The sequence below is a fragment of the Etheostoma cragini genome, chromosome 22, assembly GCF_013103735.1.
Source record: "Etheostoma cragini isolate CJK2018 chromosome 22, CSU_Ecrag_1.0, whole genome shotgun sequence".
NCBI classification, from domain to species: Eukaryota; Metazoa; Chordata; class Actinopteri; order Perciformes; family Percidae; genus Etheostoma; species Etheostoma cragini.
The window spans coordinates 15,814,371-15,832,264 of NC_048428.1; the positions used below are offsets into that span (position 1 = coordinate 15,814,371).

The 17,894-nt window shown below is 39.0% G+C and overlaps 4 protein-coding genes, 1 long non-coding RNA gene and 1 other non-coding gene across 8 annotated transcripts; 3 read left to right on the forward strand and 3 right to left on the reverse strand.

Moving 5' to 3' along the window:
- Positions 1–621: 621 nt before the first annotated feature.
- Positions 622–1,493, forward strand: LOC117937943. Its single transcript, XR_004655291.1, has 2 exons — positions 622–747; positions 1,281–1,493. It is a non-coding gene; the product is annotated as an uncharacterized LOC117937943 (long non-coding RNA).
- Positions 1,494–1,659: 166 nt separating this feature from the next.
- On the reverse strand, positions 1,660–4,092 carry LOC117937941 (GTPase IMAP family member 9). 2 transcript variants are annotated; one of them, XM_034862192.1, is made up of 3 exons: positions 3,920–4,092; positions 2,237–3,001; positions 1,660–2,023 (listed from the first exon to the last, which is right to left on the reverse strand). In XM_034862192.1, the coding sequence occupies exons 1-3, from the start codon at positions 3,948–3,950 to the stop codon at positions 2,019–2,021; spliced, it is 801 nt and encodes a 266-aa protein (XP_034718083.1). In that variant the 5' UTR covers positions 3,951–4,092; the 3' UTR covers positions 1,660–2,018. The 2 variants fall into 2 exon arrangements, with proteins under 2 accessions (XP_034718083.1, XP_034718082.1); XM_034862191.1 differs by having other exon boundaries at positions 1,660–3,001.
- A 220-nt stretch (positions 4,093–4,312) lies between these two features.
- On the reverse strand, positions 4,313–7,336 carry chmp4c (charged multivesicular body protein 4C). Its single transcript, XM_034862193.1, has 5 exons — positions 6,944–7,336; positions 6,206–6,383; positions 5,597–5,705; positions 5,284–5,410; positions 4,313–4,823 (listed from the first exon to the last, which is right to left on the reverse strand). The coding sequence occupies exons 1-5, from the start codon at positions 7,173–7,175 to the stop codon at positions 4,762–4,764; spliced, it is 708 nt and encodes a 235-aa protein (XP_034718084.1). The 5' UTR covers positions 7,176–7,336; the 3' UTR covers positions 4,313–4,761.
- Positions 7,337–7,660: 324 nt separating this feature from the next.
- On the forward strand, positions 7,661–11,044 carry zfand1 (zinc finger, AN1-type domain 1). The gene is made up of 8 exons (XM_034862625.1): positions 7,661–7,826; positions 8,287–8,329; positions 8,857–8,896; positions 9,032–9,159; positions 9,379–9,470; positions 9,748–9,866; positions 9,998–10,153; positions 10,790–11,044. The coding sequence occupies exons 1-8, from the start codon at positions 7,772–7,774 to the stop codon at positions 10,964–10,966; spliced, it is 810 nt and encodes a 269-aa protein (XP_034718516.1). The 5' UTR covers positions 7,661–7,771; the 3' UTR covers positions 10,967–11,044.
- A 130-nt stretch (positions 11,045–11,174) lies between these two features.
- trnar-ccg lies at positions 11,175–11,247 on the reverse strand. Its single transcript has one exon. It is a non-coding gene; the product is annotated as a tRNA-Arg (tRNA).
- A 714-nt stretch (positions 11,248–11,961) lies between these two features.
- Positions 11,962–17,509, forward strand: maf1b (MAF1 homolog, negative regulator of RNA polymerase III b). 2 transcript variants are annotated; one of them, XM_034862276.1, is made up of 8 exons: positions 11,962–12,514; positions 12,822–12,910; positions 14,922–15,053; positions 15,184–15,346; positions 15,501–15,622; positions 15,751–15,870; positions 16,044–16,136; positions 16,301–17,509. In XM_034862276.1, exons 2-8 carry the CDS (start codon positions 12,828–12,830, stop codon positions 16,323–16,325), a joined length of 738 nt encoding a protein of 245 aa, XP_034718167.1. In that variant the 5' UTR covers positions 11,962–12,514; positions 12,822–12,827; the 3' UTR covers positions 16,326–17,509. The 2 variants fall into 2 exon arrangements, with proteins under 2 accessions (XP_034718167.1, XP_034718168.1); XM_034862277.1 differs by having other exon boundaries at positions 12,826–12,910.
- The last annotated feature ends 385 nt before the right edge of the window (positions 17,510–17,894 follow it).

Here is a 17,894-nt window from a genome sequence, read left to right on the forward strand (position 1 = left end):
TGTTTAGTACTAAATTTCAACAAACATTTCTACTGGCCCACACTGGATGAAATAATCATAGTGCATAGCTGTGAATACGACATTGGGTTTGCTCTTTACTCTCCTATGAGTAACACATTCATGAAATTACTGGCAGCTTCTTTAAAGAAACATTACTATCTACAGCATTATACGATAAAAGGCTTTGGGTCAGTTGATTTAAATCCTGGCTATCGGCCTTGTCGGTTTTCTATTCAACCATCTTGATGATTGCATTCACCAGGTGTCCTAGTGGAAAAAAGCGAGAATGAAAACCAGCACATTTGGATCCTGAGCGTTGGTTATGTCACATTTACAAAAGATTGAAGGCAGTCATTTTACAACTAGGGTCCTTGAAACTCACAGCCAATCTAGCAATGTTACTAGTACCTGATTCACACCTACATTTCACCAGATTACATTAAAAAACGTCAGTATCCCTAGTAAAAGAGTAGACAGTTATATTAGACAGTAATATTGATAACCATGTGTGGATATACGTGAACTGATCTGCAGTAGCGAGATGTGTTCAGGGCAAGGAACACTACTGTGTAAATAGTATGTAACCATTGTTACTGTACATTTCCTTTAACTGGGACATGAGGGTGGTGTAATTCTACCTGATTCCTCCAGGGGCCTATAACAGTTAGCCTCATGGGAAGTTTGACGCTCTGCCCACTGTCCAGAGCAGCTGACGCTATCCAATAATAGTACACCATAACAAACAAAGTTGAAGAGTCTTACATACTACTTGTACAGCCTGCTGGAAGCAAGATCTACACCTTGTAATCAAAAGGTGTGTTTACATTCAGTACTTCTCACCAACCACATTGCTTGTATTGTCAGAGAGTAACTTAACTAGCTCAACAGCAGTGTTTTGCTGTCCTTTGTGGTTGAAAGTTTCAAGTCTTTAGTGTTTCACCTCTGACCACCAAGGGTAACTGATGGTTACCCTTGGTGGTCAGGGTAACCATCAGTTACCAAGGGTAACTGATGGTTACCCTTGGTGGTCAGAGGTGAAACACTACAGATTCTGGTTAAGGCCAGAAATGCGCTTTTCCACCTGTTACCACAACCAACAGTGAGGTCACAGGGTCCGGAGTCCACCTGTAACCACTGCAACAAGGTGAGAAGGCCTTATAAGGTGGACTCTGGGGCAGTTTGCACCTGCAGGTGAAGACTCATTGTGGATTAATCAATTATGTTCTCCATTAATTACTTTAAAAAATCATTTGGTTTATAAAATGTAAAATAAATTTTAGATGCCAAACAAGTTGGGAAAAATACCCATTACAGCATCCTTGCCTCAAACATATCCCTCTGTACATCTCTTACATCCCAGTGATATGAATGTGAAAAATCAAATTAAGGGAAAAAAATGTCACTGCTTCAAGGGAACACACCCAAAAAAAAAAATCTGCAACTGCCAAAGTGCTTTATAAGCATTTACAGTTTGGTCACAAAAAATGGGAATTCATAAAAAAATAAATAAACATAGTTTCCCTTAGCAGTCACCAACAGAATAATATAGTAACAATTTATTAGTGCAGTTCTGCTGTTGGTATTCGCCAAGACTAAGGAGTGTACACATTGGGTTTAAAAATAATGACAGTCATACATGTAACAGCCTGTGCTTCCTTATGATTAAATGAAAACCCTACCATCACACAACCCTCAAGATACTATAAAAAAACCTAAGAACATCTTCCAAACTGAAGAACAAAATATCAATACAGGGAGTATTAATCGTTGGACAGCAAGAAAACAACCTGTTTATGTTTTAGGCCTCTCATATCATCACAGTGAGAATTATAAAGAACAATCAAAAACGCAGTAAGATGTCTGATTTAAAAAGAAAAGAAAAAAATCACACTGATTCATGTACATTAGGTGAAATTTTAGTTAACCTTTTTTTTTGTCAAATAAACCGCTTTGCCATCAGCGCAGTAAGGCAGATGCTCGGTTAGCTGTGGTTTGGAAGTTCCATCAGCCATGTCTTGTTAATCTAGAATCAAACATGGTGTATTATTATTATTATTAGGGCTCAATTTTACATTAATAAAAGCTTAATTCAGATGAATTTAGCAAAACTACTGTGATACCACTGTTATTGTAGTGGTGTTAGAGAGGTTCTCGGCATTTAATTAACAGAAAGACACTCATAACATTCTAAGACTTCACTTTGACTTTCTATTGAGCCAACAAGTGCATCACTCACTGGAAAGCGGCTCCACCTCCAAGACTTTGGACAAACCTAGCCCAGAGTTCTGTTTGGGCCGTGCCCCCAGCTCCCGCCCCTCTATGGCTGGATTCTGGTTCTCATTCAGAGGTTTCTTCTCCTTCTCCACCTCCTCTGGGTTGTAGTAGCCCCCCTCCTCTGCCACCATCTTTTCCACTTTCTCCAACAAGCGGCCCACCTGGGGATGCTCCCCGAATATACAGTTATTAATAACAAAGTATCTTCGCTTACACTTTTCAAGCACCCACTGCAGCTCCTTGCCCTCCCTGCGAATGTACCTCTCAATTGAAATGGTACTCAACACCTCTGCCCAGGTGAAAACCACGATCGTGTGCTTCCACACACGCTCGCCAAAGAGGCTCACGTGTTCCTCGATGCGAGCACGGTCCACGTCTGTGAACATGCCCACAGGGATGACAAGCAGGAAGACGTGCGGGCCTGGAGGGCAAAGAGATGCTCCCCTCACCAACTCCTGTTTATAGGAGGGTGGTGTATCCTGGGCGGAGAACCAGCCTGGAGTGTCCACCACAGTCACCTGCCGCCCTAGCACCTCTGCCTGTCTCTTCACACAGAACTCGGCTGCTCGCTCCAAGCGAAACTCCTCTCGGCCTATGATGGTGTTTCCAGTCAGGCTCTTCCCCGGCCACCTCCAGCCCAGCACCACCAGGCGAACCTCGGGCAGGCGGTTAGCCACAGCAGCTGCTGCCGTTTTGGCCTCCTCTTCTGATCCAGAGGCCTCTTTGGCTGTGGTCATTGCATTTATGTTTCAGTATTAGGATAGGTTGCTATAAATTCTTAACAATAGTTTATATGCTAACTATGAATATTTTTATTTTCAATGAATCTTCTGGATTTTTTCTCAAGTATTCGTTTGGTATGTACCATGTCAGAAAATAAGTAAAAAAATGCACATCACTATTTTCCAAAGCCCAAGTTGACGTATTCAAAAAGATTGTACCATCAACAGTCCTAAACCCACTCCCAGTCCCAAATTCACTATTTACTATCATCGATGACTCATAATTTACATTTATTTCACTGTATGTTTAAAAAGTACCTAAACAATGAATTGATAAATTGTAGAATTTTCGGTCTTCAACTAATTGAATAATTGACAAATAATCAAGTTAAACCCAATGTAATATACTTTGGCTACCATATAAAACTTTAAAAACATTTTCTTAATGTGAACTAAATCTACATCATATTTACTAAATTATACTTTTCTGATATTCCAATTGGTTAATTAGTATTGGTAACATTACTTTGGATGTGATTTGACCCAACTTTTCCTAATACAAACTTTTATCCATCACGTAATCGGGCAGTGCTACTGATACAGCGCTAACTTCCTAGAATTTAGCTAGCTTCCCAATCAATTAACAATGACATCTTGCTAAAGTCCTCCGAGAATATGGGCACAGGAGACTTAACAGTGTAACGTTAAGTAAATGAAAACACAAAAGTACGTGAAATAGTTTTAATTTCTCTGTACGTGTTCAAATAGACTATATGAAACGTGTCACATTCCGGTTTAGGGTGTAGTGTTTAACCTGAAAACAGTTTGCCAACTTCGCGCTAATTTTAATAGCAACGGGAACTTCCCATGTTTGACAACTCGTAAATGAACTACAGTTACAGATAACAAAGTTGTTTGCTCACCTTCCGTGTGAAGTGGTCTACTTGCTTCCATACTCTAATAGTCTTTATCCTAATCGAGGGTTTATTCAGGTATTATTTGTCTCTGGGCGGTTGGTTAACCGGACAAGAACTTCCTCCTACCTCCTGAACAGAACAGAAGCAGTGATGTAAATACGTTGCTTCCGGTTACAACTTTCAAAACAAAAGCACGGTAAAAAAAAAAAAAAAGAGGCGTAAGATAACGACAGAAAATTGTATTTTAGAATATATAATGTAATATAGATAAATTTAAAGTGAACTAAATTGCCAATACACTATTCACCATAAAATATGTTTAATCATACAAAGTCCACATTAACCAATATATGTACAGGTATCATTTGTAATCCAAACAAAGTAATTAAGACAATACCATAGACACTAGGGGACTGTTTTATTGTTAAACGTTGACGACGTAAACGTATTTAAAACATTAATGCAAAATTAGACTTTATATACAGCCAATACAGTTAAGCATTCTGCTCTGTGTTAAAACCATGCAGTCATATTCTTATGTCATTATTAGGCCTATGAAAGCAGTGCATCTGTACAGGCTAGATAAGAACAATTACTGTAAAGAAAGGACAAAAAAGAAAAAGATACATGAACATAAATCTGAAAATACAGTTTGTTGATTCCTTCACTTAACATTTTTTGAAAAATATAACCTGCAAAGTGCCATTACAAGCTGATAAGGGGGGAAAAAAAACTTATTTTAAAAACAGTATAATGCTTGTTTTCCCTATTAACCTTCAGACATAATTTAAAAAGCTAAAGAGAAAGTGTGAGATTTGGCTATGTACAATTAGGTTTCCTTAATGTTCTTAAGTTGCCCACGATGCCAGCATGCGCATGTCGTCGTCATCTTCAACCCTTTTCTTGGTTGCTGTAAAAAGTGTGAAACAGTTAACAATTAATGCTATCAAATACTTATCAGGGTTAAGGCTGCAAGAAACAATTACCGTAATAGAGGCATAACATAGCCCCCCAAAAATAATTTAAATTTTGTGTTTAAAAAATGACAGCTATAGATTATAAATTATTCTAGCCCAAAAGGATGTCTCTAAATTGCTGATTTTGTCTGCCCAACAGTCAACAACTCAAAAAAAGGTTTTATTGCTATACAAAAAGCAGCAAAATTTCATCTTTGGGAAGTTGAAGTAAAAATGTGGCATTCTAAATGGATAAATAACAATTCACCATCATCAGTAACAGCCATATGCTTGTAGTTTGCTCAGTCGCAGTTCTAATATTTGGTGATAACAATGTAAAAATGGCTGAAACATTTTGAAATGTCTAAAGTAGCTGCTGTAGTAATTTGACCTCTAGTACAGTGTTGCACTTACTTGCGCGGCGACTGGGCTGTGCTGAAGGCAGTTTGGAGGTGGGCACGCTTGGTAGTCCGCCCATACTCTTCACGCTGTCCTCAAGCTCCTCCTGTTCCAGCTCTGCTAGCTCTGCCATCAGCTCATCCTAAGAAAATACATGAAGTACACACAGGCTTGTCAGATGCATTTTTGTAAATCAGGGAATAGTTTAGCAGGCAACACACAGAAAATACCAAGCAACATTTTAAATATTGTGTCAAAAAATAAGTGACACCACTAAGAAATAAAAATACAAATTTGATAATGAGAGGAAAAACTAAAAGATCTTAACCTCGTCAAATGTCTCGCCAAAAGGGCCGGAGATGGCTTCGCTGATCTCTCGGGCCACGTCTTGTTGCTCTGTGATATCCTGCATCAGATCATCTATCTTGTTAATGTCCCTGAAAATGAGAGGAGAGAGAGATATAAGAACATAGATCACACATCACTGTAAACTTTTTCTGACTTTAATGAGTTTCATTAAAAACAACCCCCACATTTTTTTATTCTTGGATGCCATAAAACAAAAGTATGGAACCAAAATATGGAACCTATAATTTCTTTGATAATGATCATTTTACCTTTCATTTATTAATAATTTTGTTTATATAGCCCCCCAATCTGCAGTTTTTTGTCCTAATTTGATGATTTTCCTTTTAGCTTTACACATTTATTAATAAGAATTTGCTTAGGTGAAATCTATTTAGAAATTCTTCCTGTCAAAGGTGAAATAGAAAATGCCTTTAAATAATGTTACTGTAACATTTGGTCTCCTACCAAAGGTCAATGATAACACAGATATTGGGGATCCATAGTGCTATATCCCAAGACCTTTCGAGTAAAAAGATGCAGTTTTAACAAAATCTCGATCGTTTTTTTTTGTTTAAGACCATGTTCTTACATGTTCTCGTGGACCTGCTTCATGGCCTTGGCAGCAAAGCCCATGTTCTTCAGGACCTCTGTGTTGGTGTGCGAGTTTTCTAAAGCTTCCCTCTGGAACTCGATGGTGGAGAGCGTGCCATCGATCTGCGTGAGCTGCTGCTCCAAGCGCTTCTTCCTCTTCAAGGCCTGCAGAGCAGCTGATACAGAAATACTGTGTGATTCTTTGTGATGATTTCACACCTATACTCTGGTATTTGCTAATTGGTAGAGAATGCTGGGCGTTCACAAACTAAAGATACAAGGTCCCTCCCTTTGTTTAATTTTTGTCAAAGGTGATTCAGAGAGCAATTCTGCACTTCAGTGTTTCACACGGGGAAAAACACAGCGAAAACTGTTTCTTTGCACAGTGAGAGACACTTTAGGGTTTAATAAAAGTACAATTCCCTTTACATAATCTGTCACCTCACTTGTTACAAACCTGTTATTCTTGCCACTGCAGTCAAAACTAAATTTGCTCACTGGAAGACATCATCCCTACCTTAAAACAAATCCCTGTGGTATGTGGCTATAGGTTAGATGCCTTAGCTTATATGAAGATATTTTAACATCTTCTTTAATACTTTTTAAAATTTGGTATTTTGATTAAAACCTTTAGAAAATTTACAATACTCAATTCTAAGTCCTGGAGAACCTAATACATTATTTTGTCAAAGGTAAACAGGTGCACAGATTTTTTCAGCCAAGGATGAAATCATACCTCGCTTGTTTTTTGTGCCATTCTTTTTGGCTATCATGAGTTCCTGCTCTATTCTTTTCTCCAGGTAGTCTTGTTTCTTCGTCAGCATTTCTTCTGTTTCCCGAAGTTTGTGAATAGCCTCTTGGGGTGAAGGTCCTCCCCGCGACCGGTGGTGTTTGGACTTTGAGGAGCTCGATGAGCTCGATGAACTCGAGCTGGCGCTCCCCTTGAATAGTTTCGAGATTTTGCTCATTTTCGCAGCTTTTGGTGTAAACTGCGTAGGAAACTACAGTGTAGGCCTTCGCGAGCTCTCCCAGCCTCGGTGTCCTGCTTCACAATGTTTCTACAGGCGGGTGTTTAACGAGCAGATTTTCCTGCTCGGCGGCTCTGTGCTTTTTCAAATCAGACACACCTTTCACCATTATACCTGAGTGACGTAGCCTGTTGACACCCATTGACAGTCAAAGAAAGTTGACACCTGACTTCTTCTTCTTCTTCTTCTTCTTCTGATTTTTATTGGCGGATGACAACCAATTTAAGGTGCATTGCCGCCCCCTACCAGACTGGTTCACGGAACATTAGATTATTGACACCTGACTGACACCCTCTCCCCTTTTTCCACACTGAACTCTTAGCTTGGTTAAATTTGGCAAACAAACGGATACAAAAAAAGTAAAAAAAAATAATAGAACTGTGTAAAGTAAATACTTTCGCACAAAATTGAATCGGCCGTTAAACAATTATTTTTGCAGTCCAAGGTTGAAACCAAGTGAAAAAAACTCAGTGACGTAGCTAGTTCGGGATTAGGGTCAAAGTTCGTGTTGACATCCGCAGACCTACGGCTATCTAATGGCTGAAATAGACATTGGGAAGCATTGTCAGATCGATTCCTGCAATCAGAAAGGTCCGTTACATCTTCATCTGAGGGACTTTGAGCTAAGATATTAGCCTATGATATTCTTCTGTCTCATGTGTTAACCGAGCGGTTATTTAGCTTGGTTAGCCTGTCAGCTAGCAGCTAGCTGGCATTTGAATTAGCTATGCTACTGATGGTCAGTAACTAGCTAGCAAACTAACCGCTCACTAAATAGTTAAAGTCATGGTCGGACACCGATGTTCACCCTTCTAACCATTTAGAACGGTCGTATATAGAAACGTTTATTGTGAAAAGGTGTGTTTGTTTGTTTCTCATGTATTTCAGTTGCCAGGGAAAGTCAAATTAGTCAATTTCACTGCAGCCGACAGTGTGTTGCAGCTATTTGATTTTGGAAGAGTTGGCGAACAATGAGGTGTCTGTGTTTTGCAGTTTGTTGTTGAATTCAGCTCAGATATTAACTGTATTTGTTCTCTACTTTCTTCTTTAGATTTTCTTCCATTTGTTTGTGATCTTTGCAGTGGTATTTTCTGGTAAGAACCCCCCAGTCTAAAGACATGTCCAAAGTTAGAGGAAGTATTCAGATCCCATTTCACACATGCAAACCCTGAAATGATATAGACATTGCCCAGAGTAGCACTGTATGAGAACGCAAATATGCTTATTAGTTACTTTAAATGATACAAAAGTTATACCACAATGTATGAAAACTCAACTTAAAGAAAAAAAACATTTTACTGCCTTAAAACATAATAATTTGCATAATCACTAGTAACCATAATCTCATATTATCAGTTGATTTTGGCTCACCATAGTCATATTGGCATATAAGCATTTTCAATTGTTTGTCCACCAGGGACCACCAACCAGTTTATTTGTTAAATGTTAAATCTCGACTCAGTACACATCTTAGTCAAAAATCTGTTATGTGTTCATGTAAAAAAATAAACATTTGTGGATATAGTATAGCACAAAAATGGTCAAATAAAGTATGTCATGAATGTACTTTGATACTTTTTCATGTTCTATTTTTTATAAAATATCTTTTTGTTTCGGACAGCCTTGAGCACAGAAGCAGAGAGGCCCATTCATGTTCAGAGGTACACTGTGTTGTTGATTGCATATTCCAAATGTCCTTCTGTGATAAGATTACTTCTGGGACATGTCTTCTTCTGTTCCTATGTTACTTAGAAGCTGGCTGGGTTGATTTATAATTTCCTTTGTTTTTTTTCCAGGAGCCAGTGAAAAGGGAATCCCGGACCGTGGGTAGCAGTACAAGTTATCCATGCTCATTTCAAGACTGCAAGAGAAAAGAATTGTTGCCAGTAATATGTCCGCAGTGTGAAAAACATTTCTGTTTGGCGTAGGTTTACAGTTTCTTCTCTTTCTCTTTACCTTTTTATATAAAGCAACAGAACCCATGCTGATCTGTACATTGCATCCTCCTAGCTCATATACTTCATACAGAAGCAGTCAAAGGAAATGGGTTACTACATTGCCCTCATTATGTACAGTATATTACTATTTTATTAATGAAACTGGTAAATTGAATAGTTTCTATTTCTCTTGTTCGGCCTTATAGTCATCGCCATCAAGATGATCACAAGTGTGAGAAGTTGGAGGTCCAAAAGCCTCGAATGGCAGCCACAAAAGAGCTGGTGCAAAAGATTGTTGGTAAGTAACAGTGCAGTACAGTCACTGGTAGTTGCTACCTTGACATCATTTATTCTGTGATTTCATATTTGTCCACATGGGATAAGTATTAAACAAAGTACTTTCAACTTTGTCATTATTTAACATTCATGAGCCTCCACAGAAGCATAAAACGGCCTTAAGTCGCTTTGGATAAAGGCGTCAGCTAAATGACATGTAATGTAATGTAATCTGTTAGCATTTCCTCAACCTACTTACATTTGGAATGTGTTGCGATTCTTCTCTTGTGACTACCCAGAGTCAAAGGACAAATGTCGAAGTAAAGCACGCAGAGGAGCAAAGAACAGTGCAACTGCAGCTAAGGTAGCATTAATGAAACTGAAGCTGCATGCTGCAGGAGACAAGGGGCTGCCACAGGTAAAATCCTAGCTTTCTTCATTTTATTTATAAATGGTGTGATATAACTTTTCATATTGATATTATCTACAGTGTCTGTGTTTATTATTTTATCCAACTGACTACTTCTTCTCCTTATTTGGGCTTTTTAGACAGAAAGAACATATTTTCAGGTGTATCTTCCAAAAGGGTTCAAAGACTCCAGCCAACCCATGTTCTTCTGTTCCAAATGGAGTGTTGGAAAAGTGGTGGATTACGCAGCCTCCCTCGCTAGTCTCAAGAACAACAACAATGTACTGACAGCCAAGGTAACAGATAGCAGTGGTAGTGTCATTGATAATAGCATTAGGTTTAAACACACAACAACCAATAAATCTCACACTTCTCAGCCTTATTTCTAATTCCTTGAACTTTCTTATCTTGTCTTTGTGATAACTTCCACTTCCTAAAATAAGATTTAAAGCAAGACGACTATAAAGCTCAAATTGAGGGTTCCTCCATAACTATGTATAGATGTATAGAGGTATATATAAGTCTTGTTTGCACACTTGAAATGCTGGTGTTGGCACCAAGCGAGAACTTTGTTTACAAAAAGCAGGGTTAACCAGTGTTACATGTTTTGCATGTCAATGGGGTTACAGCCACAAGTGCTTCAAAAAAGTTACTGTACACAATGTCTGTGTATTTTCACAGCTACCTACACTTATATAGCCAATAATGTGCAAAGATTCTTAGTGACGCTTTAATTGCTTTTTAACAGAAAATAGAGGATTCTTCTCATAACACAAATGATTTCCATATATTGCTAATGTGAGGAGCCACTTTATTCTGCCAAGTGTAATTAATTTGTAAACTTACATTCAAATGTTCCTGACAAAAAGGATATCATAGTGTATTTTCTTGAATAAGTCTTAACAGCGTGTCTCTCTGCTCTCTATTTGCAGAAGCTGCGGTTATGTCATCCTCAAACAGGTGAGGCTTTCCAGATGGACGACACCCTGCACTCACTGCTGGCTCACACAGAAACTCCCCTGTACAATGGGGGGAATGTGATCCTGGAGTACCTGGACAATAAGTGCACAAGCCTGGAGAATGTTTCTGACTATGTTACTCAAATTTGACAAACCAGTGGCAGTTACTACATGGAAGATTTCCGTTTGTGATTTATTATGTCAATAAAATGTTCTTTTGGCATGTTGATAGTAAGTGTAAAGTTCTATTAAAATTACATAGTGAAATGGTGATAACTGTAACATAATTTATGGTAATATGTCATCTAAACTGAGACTTACTTATTTGCCTCATCATTAAATTTGCCATCAAACATTACAACCCAGGTGGGACTTGAACCCACAATCCCCAGCTCCGGAGGCTGATGCCTTATCCATTAGGCCACTGGGTTACACAGCTTTTTAATGTATACTTTTGTATAAAACTTTTATAGTATGTGTATTTTGGTCCAGTCTGCTATTTATTTTTCATTTAGTAAGTATCTATGCTTTTGCTGCACGCTTAAGGCTATGAAAAGTCTTTAAAAAATAAAATCATACAATTTTAACACTGTCAAATTCACAGTGCAGGTTGTGTTACAACAACACAACAAGAAATACAATTGGATAAAACGCACACAGCACAGACAAAATAAATAGATGAAGTCTCAAAATCAACACAAATGAAATGCAGGTAACTGGTTTGCAATGACAAAATATCAATTAATAATCAAGAAAATAGATCCAAAACAAGTCAGTCACTTCTACGTATTTTAGACGTATTTATAAGTATTTCAGTGGTTCCAAGTCAGTCATATATTTAAACTTCGCATTTTAGACGTATTTATGAGTATTTCAATGTTTCCATTGACTGTTCTAATCCTAGACAGGTAGGAATCGAATAGTGAAGGTACATATCTAAAATACAAGCAAACAACTCTGAATAGGCAATTTTTGTTTCACCAGCTACGTTGCGATAAGCACCAAAACATACGACACAGTTGGTCTAGGAAATGACCGAACGCAGTTTAACCAATCATAATAGTTGTCATTGATGTGTACAGCCAATCACGAGATGGCTTTAGTAAAAGTAGGCGTGTACATCAGCCCACCGTTTATAGCAGAAAAGGGGCTGGGTTACCATACAGTAGATTCCGTTAATTTCAGCAGAGTAGATGTGTCGTTAAGGTTATCGAAGATTTGCATCAACAACGCGTTTGGGGGAATTATTCGACTAGGTAGCTCGTTAGTTGCTATTTTACTGATCGAGTCGCTTAGAAAAAGGCGACTTGATTTAGCTAACACGAGCCTCTTTGTAAAATCCGGTCGAAAGGGATGCCGCTGCAGACAGAATCCGACGGACGCCAACAGTCTTTGGATTTAATCTCATCGCATTTAATCGGGAAGAGCAGTTTTCCAATACATTTAAAAAGCCTCAGAATAACACATTCTCGACCGAGTGCTTTTGTAAGATGTTTAAGATCGAGTGCGAATTAATATTGCAGCTGTGAAGTTAAAGCGTTAATAATTAGCAAGCTAACCGATAGCTAACGTTAGCTGGTCGTCAACAAAGCGGGGGTCGTAATCTTTTGCTTTAGAGGAACCAGTTCGGTTAACGAGTGTTTCCACAGTTTGACTTTTGAACCCGCTGTTTCCTGCCTGTGCTGCAACTATTGCTCGGTAAGTGAATTAGCTATGTTTTAACATCGATGTACTGAACCAGGAAGACGATTTGTTAACTTGTACTGAAAATGGTGGGGGAGGGGCAGTGGTATAAAAGAGGAAATTGTGTTTTAAAGTAAAAACTTGCCCTCACGAGGCGCTGTTGCACCGTCGTTCTATTTAGTTACAACAGCGGTTGTTTGTCTGGCAGTTTAGAAGCATATCATTTATTTTCTGACTGGTTAGCGAGGCATTGCATTGAACGATACAAACCGTTGCTACCATTACAAGTAATTAACATTTTCTTGCTTTTTTTTTGTCACAGACAGCAATGAAACTTTTGGAAAGCTCCAGCTTTGAAGCCCTCAGCTCCCGGCTGTGTGTTGAAACAGGAGAGTCTCGCATCCTTGGCAGGTAAGGGCCTTAAGATAGGTTGTATTGCAATATTAACAACTGAGCCCACTAATGGCATATACTATTGTTACATGTTCACAGGAACAAACAGTAATCGTCTTACTACTTACTGATAAATGGGGCCTTTACAGGCTTTTAGTCCGGGGGTCTGTTGCACACAGACACCACACAAACTCCAGCTTTAGTTTGACACTTAGATACCTCAAATACACGATAGTTATGCATGCACAGGTCACTTCAGGTGTTTTTGTGTGAGCTTTACTGCTTCTATTTCATTAATGCAGACTTAGTGACTGAACAGGAACATCGACTTGACAGTCAGACATTTGATTAGACCGTGTGTTTACACCACAGTAAGAGCCACTGAAGTGTTGTGCATTTATTGTAAGCAACCTCTGACTTGGCTGATGGTTTCCTTGGTCTGGTATGATGTGACAAAACAAGGTGTGTCTGGTTCATAGATTACTGACTCTGTTTATTAACGGTGGTAGTAGAGCAAACGAGTACCTGCATGTTATGCAACATAGTGATAACAGACTACTAACCTTAAAGCCCCCAAAAACATATACTGGAAGCTGCTAGCTCATTGACTGTGCATATTTTTGACTAAGCAAACTGTTTTAGGTTTTATATAAGGCCTTCAGCAGGTTTGTGGTTACAGTGACTGTATAGTTACATAAAGGGCAGTGGGTTGTAGAGTTATGCAGCCCAGTCTGAGTTCAGGGTTTTGAGTGTGGGTGGTAAAACGGAGCTTCTGTACTGTTTGTGACCTGGAGTGACGCACCGCATGGTGTCCTCTCACACGACTCTGTGGTTATTTTGTATACACTTGTGGAGAGTGGAATTTATGTGTGCATGTACATACACTCTAACACATACAATAATACTGCATGTTAGCTGAGTGCTGCTGAAGCTGCCAAGGCTGCTGCTGTTGGGCTGCTTAGAGGATTAGTGAGACAGCCCCTCACAGCAGCATGACCTGCAGGCTTAAAACTAACTTACCTAAAAATGGACCCACCAAGCTTCCAGCAGATTTTACATGAATAGAAAAGATGAAAATAAAACCATAATAATGTACTGCACTTAAGAAAAGTTGCATTTTGCTACACATACACAAAACAGTATAGTTATATAATAAACGGTTCATAGTCCAATAAATACATTAACACACAATATGTGTAGTAATATATACAAGCAAGCTAGTGTTAGAGTTTTGTACAGATGTTAAAAGAGCCTGTTGCTGCTGTAGCTTTATTGAAGTAACCTTTTTGTGTTGACAGTCTTCACTCGGCTCCGGTGTCAGCTCGTTCGTCTAGTTACCAACAGTGTTGTGGCGGCAGGTCAGCTGTGTTGTGTGTGGAAAACCAGGGCAGTTATTTCCACTGCTACCCGATGTCCCTATAATTAGGCTGGCAAGGCCTGTCAGGGTCTCAGTCTGTCTTAAGTTGCACAACCTCTGCTCTTACGTAACCCATGTAGGTGGGAGGTGGCTTTATAAACAACTTCACACCAGTCTGCTCCTCTCCCATATCTGTATACAGTGCAGCTGACCCAGAAACATGAAAGGGCATGTGTGACATTTTCGTGCAGATGGTGGCTCCCAGTGAAAAGACGAGGTCTATTTTGACAGTTATGGAGTATAGAGCTTTTGCAGTCCAGCTTCCACTCTGTGAATGCTTTTAATAAATTCAATACCAAATCAGATCTAATTGTCCCCGAATAATAACACTGCAGCCAGGTGTTGAAAGTTGTAAATCTACTACATAAAAGAGCTGAATACAAGCAAAAGACAGGAATGCATTCTGCGGATAGAGAGGTACATTTGTTAAAACGAAATGCATTAAGATACCCTGATATGTTATGCAATGGGCTTTCAAAGTGATCTTGAGGGGTTTGGCAAACATTTTCACTCATCTGAAATTTCTTTCAATAGGTTTACATTACACACGTTAATTATATGAATATTATCCACACAATATCATGATTTATTCACATTGTCTTTGCCCTGCAGGATGGAGAGCTACTCCTGTAAGATGGCAGGTGACGATAAACACATGTTCAAGCAGTTCTGCCAGGAAGGGGAGCCACATGTCCTGGAGGCCCTCTCTCCCCCGCAGTCCACCAGCGCCACCAGCCCTTCACAGTGAGTTCTCCGGTCCATGATGAAGGACGGAGCAATGTGGTCAATGAGTCTTGCATTAGTCAATAGTTAAAAAAGATGAAGGATTCAAGCCTTTCTATTTCATTTCCCTTTCCATTTTGTTTCTGTGCAGACTGGGGAAGAGCAGTGAGGACGGGGAGAACCCCCTGAGTGACAAGTGTTGCAGGAAGACTCTTTTCTACCTCATCACCACGCTCAACGAGTCCTTCCGGCCGGACTACGACTTTAGCGCCGCAAGGGCCCACGAGTTCAGCCGAGAACCCAGCCTCAACTGGGTTAGTATGCTGCTGAGTCTGCCTTCCGAAGCACAGAAGATATTTTTTCCCAGATACTTTTATCGTGACATAAGGGGATTTAAAAAAAAACAAAAACTTTTCTTTCTTTTTTTTCTTTTTTTTATATAATTATTTGACCACGCCCTTTTTCCAGGTGGCTAATGCAGTAAACAGCAGCTTGTTCTCAGCTGTGGGAGAGGAGTTCAACTCGCTGGGGCCGGAGCTGTGGAACGCCATTGATCAAGAGATCAACCTGCAGAGCTGTGACATTTACAGGTAGGCCCATGTGTGCACAAACACGTGCATGTTTGTATTTTGTAAAGGCCAAAGTATGCTGCTGAAAACCTTTTTTGAGTATCGACTTCAGCCCTTTTTAAGCTTGGTGTCTTAATATTTGTTCTTAGCTACAACCCTGATCTGGACTCAGACCCTTTTGGTGAAGAGGGGAGCCTCTGGTCCTTCAACTATTTCTTCTACAACAAGAAACTCAAGAGGATTGTATTCTTCACATGTCGCTCTGTGAGGTCAGCATCCACAACACATTGTAAATATAATTGTTTATGTAGATAAATATGCAGTTTGATTCCCAAGGTGTAGTCAGATAACAATAAATAAATAAATACATACAAGTGCAATTTGAAAAAGAAAGGACATATCCAGTAACATCTGATCCTGTATAAATCTTTCATATGTGCAGCGTCCTGAGTGGGTATGGCCGTGATTGTCTTGACAATGAGCTGGACATGGAGCTGGATGATGAAGAGGAAATGGACGGTTTCACCGAGGACAGGTTAGACTGTTATTGACTATTCTGATTCACAATATTGTCAAGTCATTGGATTTTGCTTTAAAGTGTAAATAGGAAGGATGCAGGAGGGGTTTTGCTAGTATTACAGATTTCTTCAACAACTTTTGATTTGAGTTTATTTATGCGTACTTCTCTTTTTCTCCTAGGTTTCCCAGAGCTCTGTGTGTGTGAATTTTCCTGATGGACACGCCTCGGCCAAAGAATATCTAGGCTTTCCTCTTCCCATTTTCGCCCCATGCACCTTTTTATTTAACTTTAAGTTTAATTACTTTTTTAAAGATTTTGCTGCCTCATCCAAAGCCGTTTTCATGCTTTAGACTAATGCATGTTTGAAGCCTTCTCTTCTGCTGGCAGTGAACTGTGTAATGTGAGCTGGTGGACATCTTTTAAAGACCCTGCGGTAACTTTAAAACTCGTTCTTTCTCCAGTATGGATTTTGGCAGCTCCAACCCCAAATGGCAAACATATATATACTTATATATGTATTTGGGTTTCTCTACACCTCCCACATTTCCATATAGACCGATCAGAGACGTTTGTGAAGAAGGTCTTGTAATAAATAAGTGGTCATCAAAGACTGCAAGTGAACGGAGTCTTGCAAATGATGTCAAAAAGAAGAACCGAAAACACCAGCATCAATGAAAACTGACAGATTGAGTGTGGGATATTCCTACCTGAGACTGGGCACAGCTGGGTCCATGGAAACCCAGTTACGACTGACTTACCGATTAGCTGAGAACTCGCCTGTTGTTTCATCCTTTGCTATTTTTGTGTGTGGCTTTTTTACGTGTTTTAACAGTGATGTAACTGTGAGGACTTTTCAGCACTGCGTTTGAAATGTGATAACACTGCATTTATAACTGAAACTTATATTATTGAATCTTATAACCGCAAACTGGTCTGTACTTTAGACAGTAGGACAAGGCCGATACAACTATTGGCATCTGGATTGCAGATAAGAAAACATATCGGCTTAAACAAAAGTTCCATTCTTTTGTTTTAATTCACTTTTGTCCCGTTCCGTGATTAATTTTACGTTCTCTGAGTCCTGTAAATTGTTTATTTTTCAGTTTCCCGGATCTGTTCCTCGATAACCCCTATTTCTAAACGTTTGTCTTGCCAGTGTTTTTCTTTGCTCAGTGCAAAGACTTTAATAAAAGTGAATGTATAGTACAATTTAGAGGAACAAAACATTAAAGCTAAATGGCTGATTGTGTTGTACATTATTTTTTTAGAAATTAATAAGCTCCTTTTTATGTTCCTTACAAGTGGTTAGAGTTATGTCTTTTCTTGACTGCTCTGTGCTTTATTTGATTGGCCGATATATTGCAGATGTGAATAAAGTTGTGTTTGAATCACTTTGCTTGGCCCTTCTCTTAGAAAGCAGGAAATAGTCACTAAAATCACCTGGGTACTCTTTCAGAAAACATGCAGTAAGGGAAGGAAACATTTGACATACAATGACATATTAGTTTTTATGAGGTGCTATGTATATATGGCTTATGATTTATTATGACATACTGAGAATGTTTTGCAACTTTTACGTGATATACTTAACTGACTTTATGACATACTACACCGACCATTTTAAAGACTTCAGTATTTTGTCCTATCTGTCTTATGATTTTCTTTTTCAAACTATACCAAGACTTTTCTGACTTGGCGCATATCATACTGTGACTTTCTATGACATACTATATACTGATTTTTCATCACACTTAGATTTTATGGCCTACAATA

Coding starts and splice junctions, on each gene's coding strand:
- zfand1 (XM_034862625.1), top strand. CDS start 7,772: ATGGCTGAAATAGACATTGGGAAGCATTGTCAGATCGATTCCTGCAAT. Junction 9,471..9,747: donor GCTGGTGCAAAAGATTGTTG/GTAAGTAACAGT, acceptor GTGACTACCCAG/AGTCAAAGGACAAATGTCGA. Junction 10,154..10,789: donor ACAATGTACTGACAGCCAAG/GTAACAGATAGC, acceptor CTCTATTTGCAG/AAGCTGCGGTTATGTCATCC.
- LOC117937941 (XM_034862191.1), bottom strand. CDS start 3,950: ATGGAAGCAAGTAGACCACTTCACACGGAAG. Junction 3,002..3,919: donor TAGACCACTTCACACGGAAG/GTGAGCAAACAA, acceptor CAATGACCACAG/CCAAAGAGGCCTCTGGATCA.
- chmp4c (XM_034862193.1), bottom strand. CDS start 7,175: ATGAGCAAAATCTCGAAACTATTCAAGGGGAGCGCCAGCTCGAGTTCA. Junction 6,384..6,943: donor TGGCACAAAAAACAAGCGAG/GTATGATTTCAT, acceptor TTTCTGTATCAG/CTGCTCTGCAGGCCTTGAAG. Junction 5,706..6,205: donor AAGCAGGTCCACGAGAACAT/GTAAGAACATGG, acceptor TCTCATTTTCAG/GGACATTAACAAGATAGATG.
- maf1b (XM_034862276.1), top strand. CDS start 12,828: ATGAAACTTTTGGAAAGCTCCAGCTTTGAAGCCCTCAGCTCCCGGCTG. Junction 12,911..14,921: donor GAGTCTCGCATCCTTGGCAG/GTAAGGGCCTTA, acceptor TTTGCCCTGCAG/GATGGAGAGCTACTCCTGTA. Junction 15,347..15,500: donor GAGAACCCAGCCTCAACTGG/GTTAGTATGCTG, acceptor CCCTTTTTCCAG/GTGGCTAATGCAGTAAACAG.